Here is a 16,368-nt window from a genome sequence, read left to right on the forward strand (position 1 = left end):
AAGGATCTTACCAAATCCAGCTCAGTAGATGAACATATGGAATTGCAAGTATTTCTTCAAACATGTAAAACGATCAGCGCTATCATATGCTTAAGACTGACAGTACGTCGAAATGCATTGTGGTTGAATAGAACAATGTGGAAAACACGCTTTTGCATAATATATGACAAAAATATACAGGGTAAAGAAAAAACTTACTATTTAAAAATGGAAAATCAAGCACTTATTAAAAACACCCCACAAAAAATTACCTTGGCTTTTATAAAACAAAAATAAGCACTTTTCAAAAACGCTATGTATTCATATGTGAGCTACTCAACATAAAATGCTTACCACTTAAACAATTAATATGGTCACCTCAGACGTGGAAAAAAACCTTAAGAAAATATGCCTCACTTGCGATCTAAAAAAGAATATTAATTCTTGCCTTTAAATCGAAACATCATCCCCCTCAACAAAACAAGAGTCATGGCCTAATTATTTTATCTCCGCATACATGAAATGCACTATAAATATAGGAGTAAATAAACAAGCTATTTTTTTTCTCTTTTTTAATAATGTTTCACAAAGAATATACACTATGCCTTCTTGGCACTTTTCTTTCCTCTGAATCTCTTAGGTCTGGGTTTAGCTGGATTTTTCCTCAGCTTTCCTTTCAACTTCAAGTACTGGCATCTGATAATACGATTCATCTAAGAGAAAGAAAAAAAAGCATAAAATGGCTAGTTTCTGACAAAGAACTCTTTTTTTTTTTTAAATATTTTTTAATATCAGCTACTACATATCTGCCAACATTAGAGAAAAAAAATAAGGGAGATTTTAATAGCAATGTTCAACTCTGCAGCCTTATGAACCCAATGCAGAACACAAGGGAATTCCTGGATCTATCAAGTATTGGGAGAAATACAAGATAGCCTGACCGAGAGGGGTACTTAAACTATTAAGACTCAACATACTGTGTGTGCTGGCAATAGTACTATTTGTTGAGAAAGAAAAAATATAAGAATCTTTGTTAAAAAAAAGGAGACTTAGCATGTATGCTATTACAAAATGATCAAGAGATTTTTTGGTTCGATTTCAGAGAGTGAAAATGAAACTTGACATTTAGAATATCTTGCAAAATGCAGCAGAGTTGCACATGAGAGAGAGCAAGAACCTCACCGAACAAAACTCAGTAGGCGCACATGCGGACTCGCAAGTATTTTATCAAACAAAGAAAATGATTGGCGCTTTCATACGCTACCGACAGACGGTATATCAAAATAGGCTGTGGTCAAATGAATTGTGAAAACGTTGAATAGAACAATGCTTTTCACAATACATGGCAAAAATAGGCATGGTAAAGAGAAGAAAAAATCTTTTCAAAACTGGAAAATTAAACTCAACTGGAAAAACACTCAATGAAAATAGGTCAATTTAAGCACTTTTTAAAAACATTAAACACCATGTTACAGTTGCAATTAAAATAGGTAAGATCTAAAAACTAGTAAGAATGAAGCAGCTAGGAAAATTAGTACTTGCAAGGCATGCATTCAAATCAAGAAACATTTCCTTCCAGGATAGTTAGTACTTTAGTTATCAAAGTTGTGATTTTCTTGTTAAACCTGATTTCATGCATATTGAAGCTTTTAACCAGAGAAGTAATTAAAGAGTTTTGTATGTATGTAAATAATTATTTAACACTCGAAATGGAATAAAAGAAATAAGAGTAAATGATTGAAAAGCTATTTAAAGTAAGTTGCTATTTAATAAGAACCTTTCCAATATATTGATGTAGTCTTATTTTAATTTATGCGTGTCTACTAAAATAAAAATATTTCTAACACTTATTAAGCATGTAGTTTGTGTAAGGCAGGGGTAGCCAAACTTTTTTGATCATCGACCCCTACATAATTTTTCGAAATCTCCATCGACCCCCACAAAAGTAATTTTCTGTTAATTAAAATAAAACTATTAGATACTGTGTTTGTACATTTATTTTATGATTTTAAACATTTATTAAAGTAATAGTACATTGTGTAACAATAGTTTTATGAAAAATATATTAATATTGAAATTTAAATACCTTATTATTAAATAAATAGTAATTATGCATAAGTAGATATAATAAGTAAAGTAACTAAAGATTTACTGCTTCTTGATCAATGAGATGGGTGTGCCTGGTGTTTTTTTTTGCAAGGTTCGCTATATTGGGTTCAAATTTTCGTCAAAATTGGTCAATTTTGTAATTTTCTTAAAAAAATACAAAGTGTGCTATAATTTTGTCGCGGGCTGTACTAATCCATATTATTAACGCTTACCTTCTTTTTTGTGCATTGATAATTAAAATTGATAACTAAATCAAACAAATGGTTTTATCGAAACAATAACTAATGATCCAAAACTATAAAAGTTTTAATAATGACACTGCAAATATTCAACACAGTTTGCAAAGATAGTTGAAATTGCGTATGATATCTGCATTTGTAACATTAATGCTCGCCACACTCGACATTTGGACAAGCGCACACCTGCGTATGACTTATAAACTGCGCTGAGTTCGTACCACTGCGTGGTGGCACGCAAATACTTGCTTCACCCCAATAAATATACGTTTATTAATTTATGTTTTATAAAGAAACTGATATTGAGTCAATTATAAAAAAATTCACAAATTTTACATACTTAAATAGGTATGTGTGATTTGCGTATTGAGAACTGTTTTGTTTTTTCGACCCCGTCCCAGATCGACCCCCGCTTTTGTTAAATAGACCCCTGGGGGTCTATATAGACCACTTTGGCGACCTCTGGTGTAAGGTAATGAAAAATGATTTTTCACCAAGAGTAAGAGTAATGTAGAATTATTTTATCCTTTAAGGTTTCTGATCTTAATTTATTTGATATATTACTGACAAATTGAATATGTTTTTAAAAATAATTTGCATATATTGCATTGACCCCCCAATAATAATCAGATTTTTTTCAGGGTGTTCAGGGAGGGTAGCTTCTATCTACTCTAGGGCAGTCTCTCAAACTTGAGGCTGACGGAGAAGTGAGAAATAGGGGGTGGTAATTGGCAAAATTCAATCATGGTTAGCAGTGCTAAATAATGTCTGATTTAGAAAGTAGTGAGTTTCGCATTGTAGCGTACGATTTCTTACCTTTCTAACGTTACAAACAGCTGCCAACATGAATAGGAAAAAATCCAGTAGATTTTTACAAAATATAAATTTTATGATAATGGTTGAATTAAGCACTAAATATCTAACATATAGGGATTTTTATAGTCATCAAAATAGAAAAACTAATATTTTCCAATATGATTACCATTAAATATGCTTGAAATGTTACCCGTACCTTAATTTTGGATAGTAATTAATAGTATTTAATTCATTAGTAAAAAGATTAGATCATTAGAAAAGCAAGCATTAATTTATGCAAAATGTTCCATTTTAATAGGGGATTTTTAGGAAACTCAATTTTCTAAAATGTACAAAAACCAGCAGACCGGGAGAAACTGGCAAAATCCAGTAGAGTTGGCAGCTACGATTACATATACAAAACTTTCTGCTTAACTACAAAATTGTCATACGCGCAAATAAAAAAAAAATTCAACCGACATACCTGTTGTCTAGCTTTGTAAACTCTAAACCTATCGAAGTCAGTCATCTCAGTTTTCTGAAAAGAAAATTTTCTAAATTAATTATTTTATCACATGAAATTATAAACTCAACCATAGAAAGAGGGGAAAAAGAAAGCGATCACCTTTATTGCATAGATATTAAAAAATTGTTAATCTATTTTGGAACAAAATTAGGCCAAATTGCTATACACTTAGCAATTTAAAACATTTAGAATTTAACAACATAAGTGCATTTTATGTTATGTTTTTAGATATTAAGTTTATAATGGAATAAAATACAAGCTACACACATTGAAATAATATTTTGTGCCTTAAAATTTTTAATGAACCTTTTCAAAAACACATTATTATAAATCACAAATAATGAACTAAGGTATTCTCACAAAAATTTGAGATACTGATTCACATTACAATTGAAACTAATGTTATAAGACAATATCTTTAGAATCTAACTCATCTAAAATACATGAGCACTTCAATACATAGGCGTGAAAGGAATCTTCTGAAAAATGAAGTAAAGGTTTAGCCACATAATATAGGTTTATAGATAAATATCCTGGAGAAAAAGAAAAAAATTACGAAAATCTCCGTAGAAGAGAAGTTCTTCGTTTTTCTCTATTTTTCATTCTTAAATAAAAATAGAAAGAACATTTCTTTCCTTTCGATGTGCAAAAAAAAAAAAAAAAACTTTAAAATATAAGAGAATTTTTTTTTTATTTCGTAAAGGAAAATTCTTTCTATTTTCTCATTCAACGACGCCATGTTTCTGCCACAGGGCATTTTAAAATATTTCTGAATCAGACGAACAATTTACATACCACTATACTTTTATTTTCATCCAGGTGCATAGCCAAAGCTCTCAACAAAAAATAAGCACCTTTAATGTAATTTTAAGCACTATAAACATTAAGAAAATACAAAATAATTTTCAATGACTTTACATAGTCACGACAAAATAAGTAGCCTCAATAAAAAGACTCATCAACAAAAAATAAGCACATTTAAAGTAACTTTTAAGCACTCAAAAATATATATTAAGTAATATAGTTTAGTTTCTGACAATGAACTTTTTTCTTCATCATATTAGCCACCATAAAAAGATTTTTCAAATCGATTTCAGACGGTAGAAAATAAAGTCTGAAATAGAAAATATCTTGCAAAATGCAGCAGAGTTACATATGAGAGTTCAGAAATCTCACCAAACCCAGCTCAGTAGTCCCTCCCAAGTATTTCACCAAGCATGTAACATGATTGGCGCTTACATAGGCCATGAACCGACAGCACGTGTCGTGAAATGAACTGTGAAAAATTTGTATAGAACAGTGTGAAAACCACTCTTTTGCACAATACGCAGCAAAATTCAACATGGTAAAGAAACAAATCTCAACTTTAAAAAGGGAAAACTAAGCACTTTTTAAAAATGCTACACACCATGTCATATATAAAACGAATATGAAATTTAATATAAAATATTAACTCAATTGCCGTAGGGGTATGAGACAAGGGGGGTAAATTTTTTAATATGCAATTAATAAATAAGCCGATGGAGAATTACTCTATTTGGCAATAGGTTTCGACACATGTAAAATATAAGGACTTAATGCAAATAGCGCAATATTATAACTTCTATATTAAATTAACAATAAAGAAAATTTACAGCATCACCCAATGCACCAAAATTTAAACTACAATGTTTTGGGAAAAAATTCATAGAAGCCTTAAAAATTATCAAGGGCTTTATTTCCATTTTTTTCTGAAATGCATCTTATCATCAAAATACTATACCGCCAAAAGTTTGTTAAGTTCAAAAGATAATCGTGAAAACAAATTAAAAATTTCTCTAAACCTAGAATTCAAGATGGCGGAGGAAAAGGTCTGACTGAATTCAAATTATATGCATACAAAAGAATATAAACAGGGCGCATAGTCAGATTTTTTAACAAAAAATAAATACCTTTTAAGCACACAAAAAACATTTTTACTAACTTTCCAAAAAAAAAATCATAATTGGGATCAGTGCAAAAATAAAAATAATTTTTTTCTATAGTTTAAAGTTCTTCATCTATAAACATAAAATCAATAAAATTCCAAAACATTTTCATAAACTTCATCATGCTAAACTAAATCATGATAAAATAATTAGTTTTTGATAAAAGTTACAGAAAATTGAGAAAATCATGCACTTTTCATAGTTTAGAATCACAATTCACACACAATGAGCCTCATCTTTGAAAAGGGAAAATTAAGCACTCTTTAGAAAACCAGAGTAAAAAAAAAAGCACCTGTAAGGGCTATACACTCTGTATAATTCAGTACAGCCAGCAACTCAAGATATGAATCAGATTTACAAGCCAAATTCAGAGGATCAGACGGCACTTTCTATATAGGATCATCATGTTCACACAATTCAAGCTTTAAATTAATATGTATATAAGGACAAAAAATATTCTAAGTGACAAAACCGGCTCCTCCAACAATGTTGGATCATATTTAAAACATAATTACCAAGATCAAATGGCACTAAATTAGGTAGCATACACAAACCCCTCTAATACTAATATATTTCCGAAAGATACTTTTAAAAATAATGTATGAGTTACTAAACTAAAGTAACAGAAATGTCAACTAAAAAAAAAAATTCCTGGATCAAATAAAATAATTTATAATATGAAATTTTTCTTTAATTCTAATATTGTGGGTGACATTACATTTTGCAGGAGTAAAACACACACTTTTTTGCACTTTGAAAATCATTATCGTATTAAAAACATAATAGAAAAATTATAAAATCCGAAACAGCCACTACCGAAATCAAGCAAATTGAACTCACTAATAGTAATAACTGCATCAAAAATTTTCAACGCAAACTCTGCACTTTACATATTTTCTTTTGTATGTATATAACTTAATCTAGTAGTCAGCAACTCCAGACTTGAATCAGATTTATAAGCCATAATCACAGAATCAGATGGCACTTTCTATATAGGATCATCATGTTCACACAATTCAAGCATTAAATTAATGCCCATACAGGGACAAAAATATTCTAAGTGACAAAACCAGCTACTCTAATTAAGTTGGATCAGATTTCTAAACATATAATCATAAAGATCAGATGGCACTTTCTATATAGGATCATCATAGGTACACTTAAGCTTCAAATTAGGTAGCATAACTAACAAAGAACATTGAAAACAGAGCCAGCATAACTGAAAAATTTATAGCAAATATAAAGCATATAATCACCCCAGTTCAACACTTTATATATTTATTTTCTTTTGTGTGATAATTTAATCTAGTACAATCAGCAACTCCAGATTTGAATCAGATCTATAAATCTTAATCAGTGTTCAGATGGCACTTTCTATATAGGATCATCATGTTCACACAATTCAAGCTTTAAATATGTACACAGGAATAAGAATTTTTTAAGTGACAAAACTGGCTACCCTAATAAAGTTGGATCAGATTTTAAACATATAATCACCAAGATCAGATGGCACTTTCTATATAGGTTCATCATAACTCAACTTGACATCAAATTAGGTAGCATACAATTAGCAGCAATTGGATCAAATTTTAAACCTATAATCAGCTACTTCTGCAAGTTCTATATACAGGGTAAGTAGCCAAATCTTTCAACAAAAAATAAGCAATATATAAAAATATTTTTTTTTTAAGTACTATATAAATTAACAAAATGCAAAATAACTTTCAAAGACTCGACATGATCATGGTAAAATAACTAGTTTCTGACAAAGAAATCTTTTCTCAATAGAAAATGCACATAAAGCAATAAACATGGTTTGTCACAAAAATTTTAAAATTAATCTATTATTTTTTATAATTTACTTTAACTGAACTTTTAAAATTTTCATTAGAAAATTTTTCTTTTGAAAACCTAATAAAAAAAATGGCTATATATATTAAATGGGGGATTGAATTCAATTCCTTGGATTCTTTCTCAAGACTGTTTTGAATCCTCAAGACTGAAGAGTGGTAAACATGCATGAACTGCTTTTAACATGAAAAAATTTTCAATCCTATTTATCTATATTAACTTGGGTTTGAAGAAAAAAAGAAGTTTTTATTGGACTTCTTAAGATATTACATAGTTTAACACTTTTTAGACCTAATTTATCATTAAAATGATTCAAAAGAGAACAATAATTTAATTTAAAAGAGAATAATTTTAACAAATAAATTTATGAATGAAAATAAAAAGTTTTAATTTAAATTTTAAAATACCATATTTTCATGCTATGGATTATTAAAAGACTTAAGTCTTTCCTTGAGTAAAAATAAAATTATAATATTGGGATTAGAGAAATATGCTGTTTTCTGTTTTATTATTAAACAATCATTGGTTATAGCTTCATTTTTTTTTTGTTTGTCATAAAGTAAGTCCTTCGCAGGTCAACTAATTACAGAAGTATTGTTTATTTAACAATTATCTTAGCAGTTTCAGGAATCATCCTTTAAACTATGTATTTATAGTTAGATTTGATTTGAAAATTCCAAAATAAGAGTATTTAAGATAAGTATGAAATCCTTTAAATACATCTTTCCTTTATTGATCCATCTAGATCAGTCTTTCCCAAAGTGTGGTACGCGTACCCCCAGGGGTACAGGAGCAGTTTAGAGAGGGTACGCGTTCTTATGCGAAATATCTTACAACAAACGAAAATTTCAAAAAAAGTTTTTAAAAATAAAGCTAGCCATGAAAATTTACAATTACATATTTTTCCATTGGCTATCTGTTGCAGAATTAACAGTTAATAATAAGTGGTGTCAAAAGCCAATTGTGATTTTTAACTTTTGTGTAATTTTTTAATAGTAAAAACTACATTAATTTTTTTTATTAGGGGTACACAGCGTTACGGAAAATTTAAAAAGGGTACACAGAAGTCGTAAGTTTGGGAAACACTGATCTAGATTATAATAATAAAAAACCCCATTTGAGCCTGGGCTTCATAGGTTTTTTTTAAGTGGATCTTTTTGAGAAAATCCAACCGGTTTATTTTTGGTGGAGTTAGTGGGTGGGATAAAACAAACCCCTGACAAGGTTTGACTGTACAATCACCTCTAATAAATATGGGTACTTAGAAGAATATGGTCTAACAAATAAAGAAAAATAAGACTCACAAGCTTGCGGGCAGCCATCTTTTTAGCTGTTGAAGTTTCTGACCACTTTTTAGAGATTTCTTCTTTCTCCCATGCTTTACGAACAATTTTGCTAGATGTACTGTGGGGAAATCTTAGTCTGAATTTTGTTAGACGAAGTCTCTTAAATTTCACAGCTTGGCGATCTACTCCAGTGCAGGGTCCATCCACAACAGCCTGAAAAAGACAAGTTTAAACAACTTCATAGTTAGATAACGCACATGCGAATACATTGGTGGTGATTCTACAATTACGCAAATAATATATTGATATTTATTGTAATATAAAACAAAGTAACCGCAGGCACATAAAAACAGCTTTGAATGGGGGTAAAGAAAATAGGAAGCAGACGACATAATCATGATTTATGCAAGGTAGAAGAAGCTAATCGTTTACGTGTGTATGCTCCTCCCAAAGAGAAAAGACACAACTGCCACTTTAGCCCAAAGATTAGCAATGCCATCGTTACGGGCAAGTCTAAAATCAGCTAGATTTTTACAAATAAACTCGACTATAGCTTTAAAACAAATATAGATGACAGTAGGAAATCTTGATTGCTACTAACAATGTTTGGAGCGAAATTATTAATAGAATTTAATATGATAATTACTTCACAGGAAATTCCATGCGAAACTTAATATTAATCTTTCTATAATGTTTTTAATGTTTAAGTGCAAGTTTACATGCAAATATACATATTTTTGTCAAGAATAATTAAATATATTGAGCTTGTAGATACTTTTTTGGATTGTGTGCAGATACTTTATGCTATTATCTTACTATACATATCTTTGAGCTTAATAACTGTTTTATAACTGAAAGTGGTATTCTTGTATTATAAAGCAAACCTGTAATGTTATCTTAGCGGAAAATGCTTTGGGAAAGGAAAAAAAAGGGAAAAAAAATTAACGAAAAACATTTTGAAAATGGTTAATTAAACCATTTTGAAATTATTATTAAACAAATGTGTTATATTTACTTTTATGATGAGATTTACATAAAATTATTTCCAGCCAAAACTGTTATTAGGAATACATAATATTGCTAATTTTTAAAGCAACAAAAAGTTGAACAGAAATTAAAAAACTGTATTAAGTTGCAATGCTAACTGAATAAAATTATAATTAAAATTTAAGTTTTGGGATCTTTTAGGAGATTTAAATTGAGTAGATTTAATTGAATAGATTCAAATTTTAATGCAACAATCTACTTATCTTCAAGAAATAGAATAATAACATTAAGAAATAATAGAATAACAATCTAAAACTATAAAAATTTAAAGTATTTCTGAAAAAACTACTCAATAAACCCCAGATTTTTGATAAAAATCTAGGTTAGCTGTTATTTTTTAAACCCTGTTTATTACAGACCTTCTTAATTTTTATTACAAACATGAATTTTAAAAAATGTTAGCTTTCTATAAATTTACAACTACTTATTACACATTGAATTATACAAATCTATTTAACTCAAGATTTTAGGAAGAGTTCCAAATTGGATTCTAGATCAATTTTTTTTTCTCTCTCCCTTGATACATTTTTTCCATAGTGTTTCACTTTGTTCCTATAAGGCAGTGTTTCCCAAATTGTGGTACACGTACCCCCAGGGGTACGGGAACAGTTCAGGGGGTACGCGTCCCTATGCGAAGTATCTTGCAACAAACGAAAATTTCAAAAACTTTTTATTTAAAATCAAAGCTAGTCATGAAAATAATGATTACGTATTTTTCTACTGGCTACTTTTTGCAGAGTTAACAGTTAATAATCAGTGGTGTCAACAGCCAGTTGTGACTTAACTTTTGTGCAATTTCTTTATAGTAAAAAATACATAATTTTTTTTATTAGTGGTACACAGCGTTACGAAAAATTCAGAAAGGGTACACAGAAGTCATAAGTTTGGGAAACACTACTATAAGCAGATGAACTGAATTTCTTGAATTCTGTCGGTCTTTAGAAAAAATATATGCTTTTAATTACTAGAATTCCTTCAAAAACACTTTTTCATTAAAAAAAAAAAATACTTTTTCTAAAAAAAATTTCGTTTTATCAATAATCGACTAAGCAAATATTGTGAAAGTGATTACTTCAACTCGAAATTCACATATCGTAATATTGCATATATATATAAAATCATGCAAAATTTCACACAATAACCATTTTAAAAGGTGATTGAGGAACAAAATAGACTTACAATATAATGTGTGCAAATTGGGCACTTAAAATTGAATTGCAGAAAAAAAATGCATTGTGTTTAAAAGCTCCCCTGGGCAGAAGGTTGTCAACCCAATTTATGCTAAAAAACATAATTAAGAGTACAGAAAAGTTTCTCAAGTCTCTTTTTCCAGAAATTTTTTTTATTTTTTCCCCAGCCAAAAATAGTCACCAAGTCGAAAAAAGTTGCAAATAGTTGAATATAAGTTTCATGTGACAACCTTGAATCAATAACAATTATGGTAGGACACAATCTCACATCATACTGTGCCATTAGTCCTAGTTGCATTCTACATTTACAACTATTAACTTTGCAATACTAAAAACAGCACAGAAGGAAATTTTAACAATTATTTTTCGATTTCAAGTTTCTTTTAAAGACTGACACAGAAGACAAAACATATAACAACTTCATAAAGACATAAAAAAAAAATTAAACTTACTCTGTTCTGATCAACTACATCAACAATAGTGCACAGTTTTCCAGCATCCTTACCAAAGGAAATATATGCCACTCGTCCAATTTGCACATAATGGCGAAAGGTTTCTTGCGAGCTCTTAAAATGGAAAACATGATTAAAATAAACTCATAATTAAAATAAAAACATTGATGCGACATTAACCTTACGTAACAAAAACTTATATACAAGACAACACTATTATAATATTTTAGGCATACTTTGCTTTTAATATTAAATTATTCTTCTAAAAGCTGAAATTCAATCTAATTTCAGCTACAAAAAGTTTAATAATGTAATCTTAGGCATCTAAATCAATTGCTAACATGAAACAATAGAATAAAACAGTGAAACTATTTAAATTATGTTTTGAATCTATAGTAGAACAATCAGCAATAATAAATTCATCTCAGATTAATAAGGAATTTTTTTTAATTTTACTTTAAATGTTTAACTATATTGGCACTTAAAGACTTAAAATAGTGAAGGACCTGTCACACAGAATAACAATTAGATTACAAACAGTTCCAAAAAGTTTTGCATTTTTTAACCCAATAATTTTCAAATTTATATCTTCAGTAAAAAAAAAAGAAGAAAATTCAGATCAAGAGATAACAGCTAACATACCTAAATGAAATAAAAGTAATACAGTGCATTCCCAATTATCCGGGTTAATCATCGGGACAGGTCGCACGGACAATCGAAAAACACAGATAATCTGAAAGCTCATTTTATTAAAGAAAAAACCAATATCAATACAAAAAAATGAAAATTACTGACATTTGCATGCTGCATAACATCAAACTAGAAATTTTCCTTTTAAAAAAATGTGTAATGCGCCATATATTGTCGCATATTTTACGAACTGCATTTATGTCACCGTAATGAAATACTACTCCCATATAAACTAATAAAGTTTCCACCAGGGTTGGAGTTTTTGCCGGCAAAAAGGGGTTTTTGCCAGGACAGTGGCAAAAACCTGGTAAAAACCGGCAAAAACTGGTAAAAACCGGCAAAAACCAAATTATCTAAATTACTGATTAAATATTATTACAAAATACTTGAAACAAATTTAAATCAATCATAAGGAATAATAATTTTGATACATTACATGAAAAAATTATTTTTAACATATTAATATAATGTTAATAATTTTTAAAAAGATTGAAAGTTTGTGATCTCTTTTCATTTTAGAATCCTAAAATAAATGTTTTTTTACAAATAAATAAATATTATTATTTGTATAATATTATTATTTATTATAAAAATTTATTATTTGTACAATAATTAACTACACATATTGATAGATATTTTATGCTTTAAATTATAGTTATATTAATTTAAAATAAGTTCATTTCACTGGAAAAAAAAAGAATAATCACAAATTTTCCAATCAATAATGTTTTAAACTACTAAAATGATATATTATTTTATATAATTATATAAAATAATATATCATTTTATTATAATTTATAATTTTGTTAATTTTTTTATAATAATTTTGTTAATTTTTTTGTAATTATTTATATTTATAGTATATATTTCAATTTTAGGAATAATTTTGTATCAAAAATGTGTTTTTGTCCTCTCATCTTGGAAAATATAGGTTTTTGCCACTTTTTGCCAATTTGCTTGGCAAAAACTTGTTTTTGCCAGGACGGTTTTTACCGGTATTTACCATGGTTTTTTCCACCTGCGGCAAAATCTTGCCAACCCTGGTTTCCACAGAGCAGCAAAATGAGATATTGTATTTCCATCATTTACTACATCTTCTGCATCAGTTACTATCATCATTATTTGATTTAACAACATAACAATGTCCTCATCTGTCAAATACTGGAAGCCAGGCTCAAATGCATAACTTTGAAATCAATCTTCTAAATTTTCTTCATCAAGAATTTCGAAACCTTCGATTTCTTTTGCTTGTTCAAGAATACTATCATTATATTATTCTTGAATATCTGAAGATTGTTCAACAAGGGGTACCATCTTTCTCCATGATCGTGATGACGTTGACGATTTTACCTTTGACCATGCTGCTGATATTCCGTATACAGCAATTCAATAACGAATATTGTTGAAATTGGATTGCGTTATAACTTCCTGAATCAATTTTTTTTAATCTTGAAAATGTTTCTCTTAAAACTTTTTGTTGACTCCGGAATGAGCACGGATAATCCACAAACCAGATAATCTGCGCACGGATAATCGAGAGTGTACTGTATTTGGTTTTGCTTAAAACTAGAAGATGAAAGTCAGAAAAGCTGAGAACTTACCAAAGCAATATCCTAAATAAATAATGCTCAATAAATAAATGTGTATCATATTATTGAATAATCATTTAACTTAATTTATAATCATTCATCTCATAGTCTATACAAAAGGCATAGACAGATGCCACTTTTAAAGCAAAAGAGATAGATGAATTTTTATTACTCAAAAGTAAGTATTTATTGAATATTTTTTATACATTCAGCGAAGATCAAGTTTTTTTTTTTTAAAAAAAAGTTTGAATTTGTCAAAAAATGATTTTTTTATACTAAGTTATATGACAAAACCCGCATTTCTTTTGAAAAAATTTCATATTTTTGATAAAACTGGAAACAATTATGTAGCAAAAAATAACTAAAAAAAAATTTAAAAATAACTGGCGATATTTCACACAAATATAGCCAAATAAGGCATAACACTGAAAACCTTAATTATTTAGGCTATAAAACTGATTTTCTTATATTTGTTTCAGGCTCACCGCCAGTTAGAATTTATAAATAACAAAATAATTTTTTGAATGATGAATTTGATTTATGCAGATATATAAAAAAAAAGAGCAAGCCTGTTTACACACATAGACTCAAATGCGGAGAGATACACTGGAAGTTTTCTAAATTTCTCCAAGTTTTAGGAAGCTTGTTATGGATTACATTCAGTCAACCATCTATATATATATACTTTAGTTAGTGTTCTCTTCTCCCTAAATATTTCCGACTCTTTTAAGAAATATTTATTTTGATAGTATTATTCTTAACTGGTCTAGAAAAGAAGCTTTCAAATTGTAATTGTTCAATTGTAAATCAGATTACACTTCAGTAAAAAAAAAACTTGTGCACAGTAATTGTTCATAATTATTTTTTAATTAATTTCATAAACTACAAGACTATCTTATTCTGATAATTAGTATTACTCATAGATATGCACGCATAAAATAGTATAAGACGGTGATTTAATAATTGTTGAGGATTCAGTTATTTCCTAACATTACACATTTGATTAATTCTTCAATAACTAGCATTAGTTCACTCTCTTTAATTCTTTCACAAATTTTCAATGGTTAATAGAATACTTTTTATTGATCCACTCTCGTTCAAATAAATTTTTTTCAACTCTTAGTGAATGACACTTGGTTTTTTCAAATATGAATTCATTAATTAAATAAGGATAGACAAAATACAAAATTAGATTTTCTAAATTGATTGAAGTTAGTCATTATTTCAAATTTTACTATAAGCAATTCAATTTAAATACATCATTCAATTCCTACTATTAAAAAACTTTTAATTCATCCACTCAATTTCAAATCATAAATTGAATATATATAGCTTTATATGGAAGAAATAAATTGTAATTATTTAATTAAAACTAAATAAAAATTTTCTTAGTTAACCTAAGTATGTTTTGATTTAATTTTTTTTTATATTACTTGCTACAGTGCTAAGTAAATGCCCTCTCAAAACTCAAAGCACCTTTTTCTCTAAAGAAGCACCATTTAATTCTTAAGGAGAAATCAGCTTCAATTTAACTTTAATCATTGCAAAACGTAATATTAAATTAATTATCATTATATATATTAAGATATTATAATTATTTTATAAGCTGAAAGATAAAATTAATATTCTACATGTTACTCTTACTGGCTCAAAATTGAGGATTCCAACCCCATTGATTTTAACGAACTATTTTATAAGATTCTTCATCTAGTTTTGGAAGGAATTGTAATAGGCTTATAGGTAGACTTATGTTAATGTTTTAGTCTGACAAATTCAGATTCACAAAGAATTATGTTCATTAATTTTTTAAGATATCTAAATAACTTTGTTTTTATAACATAACATGCATCTATATTTGTAAGCACAATTTCATTATGAACACATTGCAAAAATACTACCTTTAATAATGAGTTTTACAGCAAAAATTGCACGAGTACACAAGTTTATTAAGAAAACAATTCATTGCCTTTTACATATTCTTGACATAACTTTTTAGAAGATACACTTCATAAATATGATTGACGAAATGAAATTAAATTTTGAAAGCGTTCTTACAGCAATAGATAGATCAGTCTCACCAAGTTTCGTTAAAATCCACTGACCCAGTATGACAATCCCTGGATGTTTTGAAAGTTTTAATGATTTAAGCAGATTACAAATAATTGAACATGTTTCAGATAAATATATTTACCTTAGAAATAAACAAGAGGAGAAAAATATAATATAAGCATTTGAAAACGCTAAAACTTTACAATATTAGCCACGTGTAATATCTTTTTATAATAGGTAAGAACATCATTTAAATGTATACAGTACAAACTCTCTAAGTTGTAAGAAAAAAAATTTAAAATCATAAATTATTACTAATAATCAAATATTAAGGAAAATTATTAAATTTCTTACCATTTTTCACATATAACCTACACACGCCGCAAGTATCACCAATAGAATTTAATAGGATGTCGCTTCGCTTCGCTTCTTTCCTAATTCATGGAGTTGCAGCTTACATAGACTTAAAAATAAAGAAAGAATTGGAGCATTCATCCTAAACGAACATTCAATGTCAGAAAATTGGGTGGTGAAAGTTGTAGACTGGATGTGTTGGGACAGTCGGGCAGGGGAAATACATCGGGCTAAAAAAAGGGAAATAC

General features: G+C 28.4%; 1 protein-coding gene across 1 annotated transcript; it reads right to left on the reverse strand.

Moving 5' to 3' along the window:
* Positions 1–466: 466 nt before the first annotated feature.
* On the reverse strand, positions 467–16,162 carry RpL14 (ribosomal protein L14). The gene is made up of 5 exons (XM_043051403.3): positions 16,121–16,162; positions 11,439–11,552; positions 8,768–8,962; positions 3,604–3,657; positions 467–692 (listed from the first exon to the last, which is right to left on the reverse strand). Exons 1-5 carry the CDS (start codon positions 16,121–16,123, stop codon positions 579–581), a joined length of 480 nt encoding a protein of 159 aa, XP_042907337.2. The 5' UTR covers positions 16,124–16,162; the 3' UTR covers positions 467–578.
* Between the last annotated feature and the right edge of the window lie 206 nt (positions 16,163–16,368).

Source organism: Parasteatoda tepidariorum, chromosome 3, assembly GCF_982258835.1.
Source record: "Parasteatoda tepidariorum strain Cologne lab strain chromosome 3, Ptep-v5.0, whole genome shotgun sequence".
NCBI lineage: Eukaryota > Metazoa > Arthropoda > Arachnida > Araneae > Theridiidae > Parasteatoda > Parasteatoda tepidariorum.

Excerpts from the sequence above, each read along its gene's own strand:
- RpL14 (XM_043051403.3), bottom strand. Across the intron at positions 8,963-11,438 it reads ATGTAGTTGATCAGAACAGA|GCTGTTGTGGATGGACCCTG; the intron begins GTAAGTTTAATT and ends TGTCTTTTTCAG. Across the intron at positions 3,658-8,767 it reads AGATGGCTGCCCGCAAGCTT|AAAACTGAGATGACTGACTT; the intron begins GTGAGTCTTATT and ends TTTTCTTTTCAG.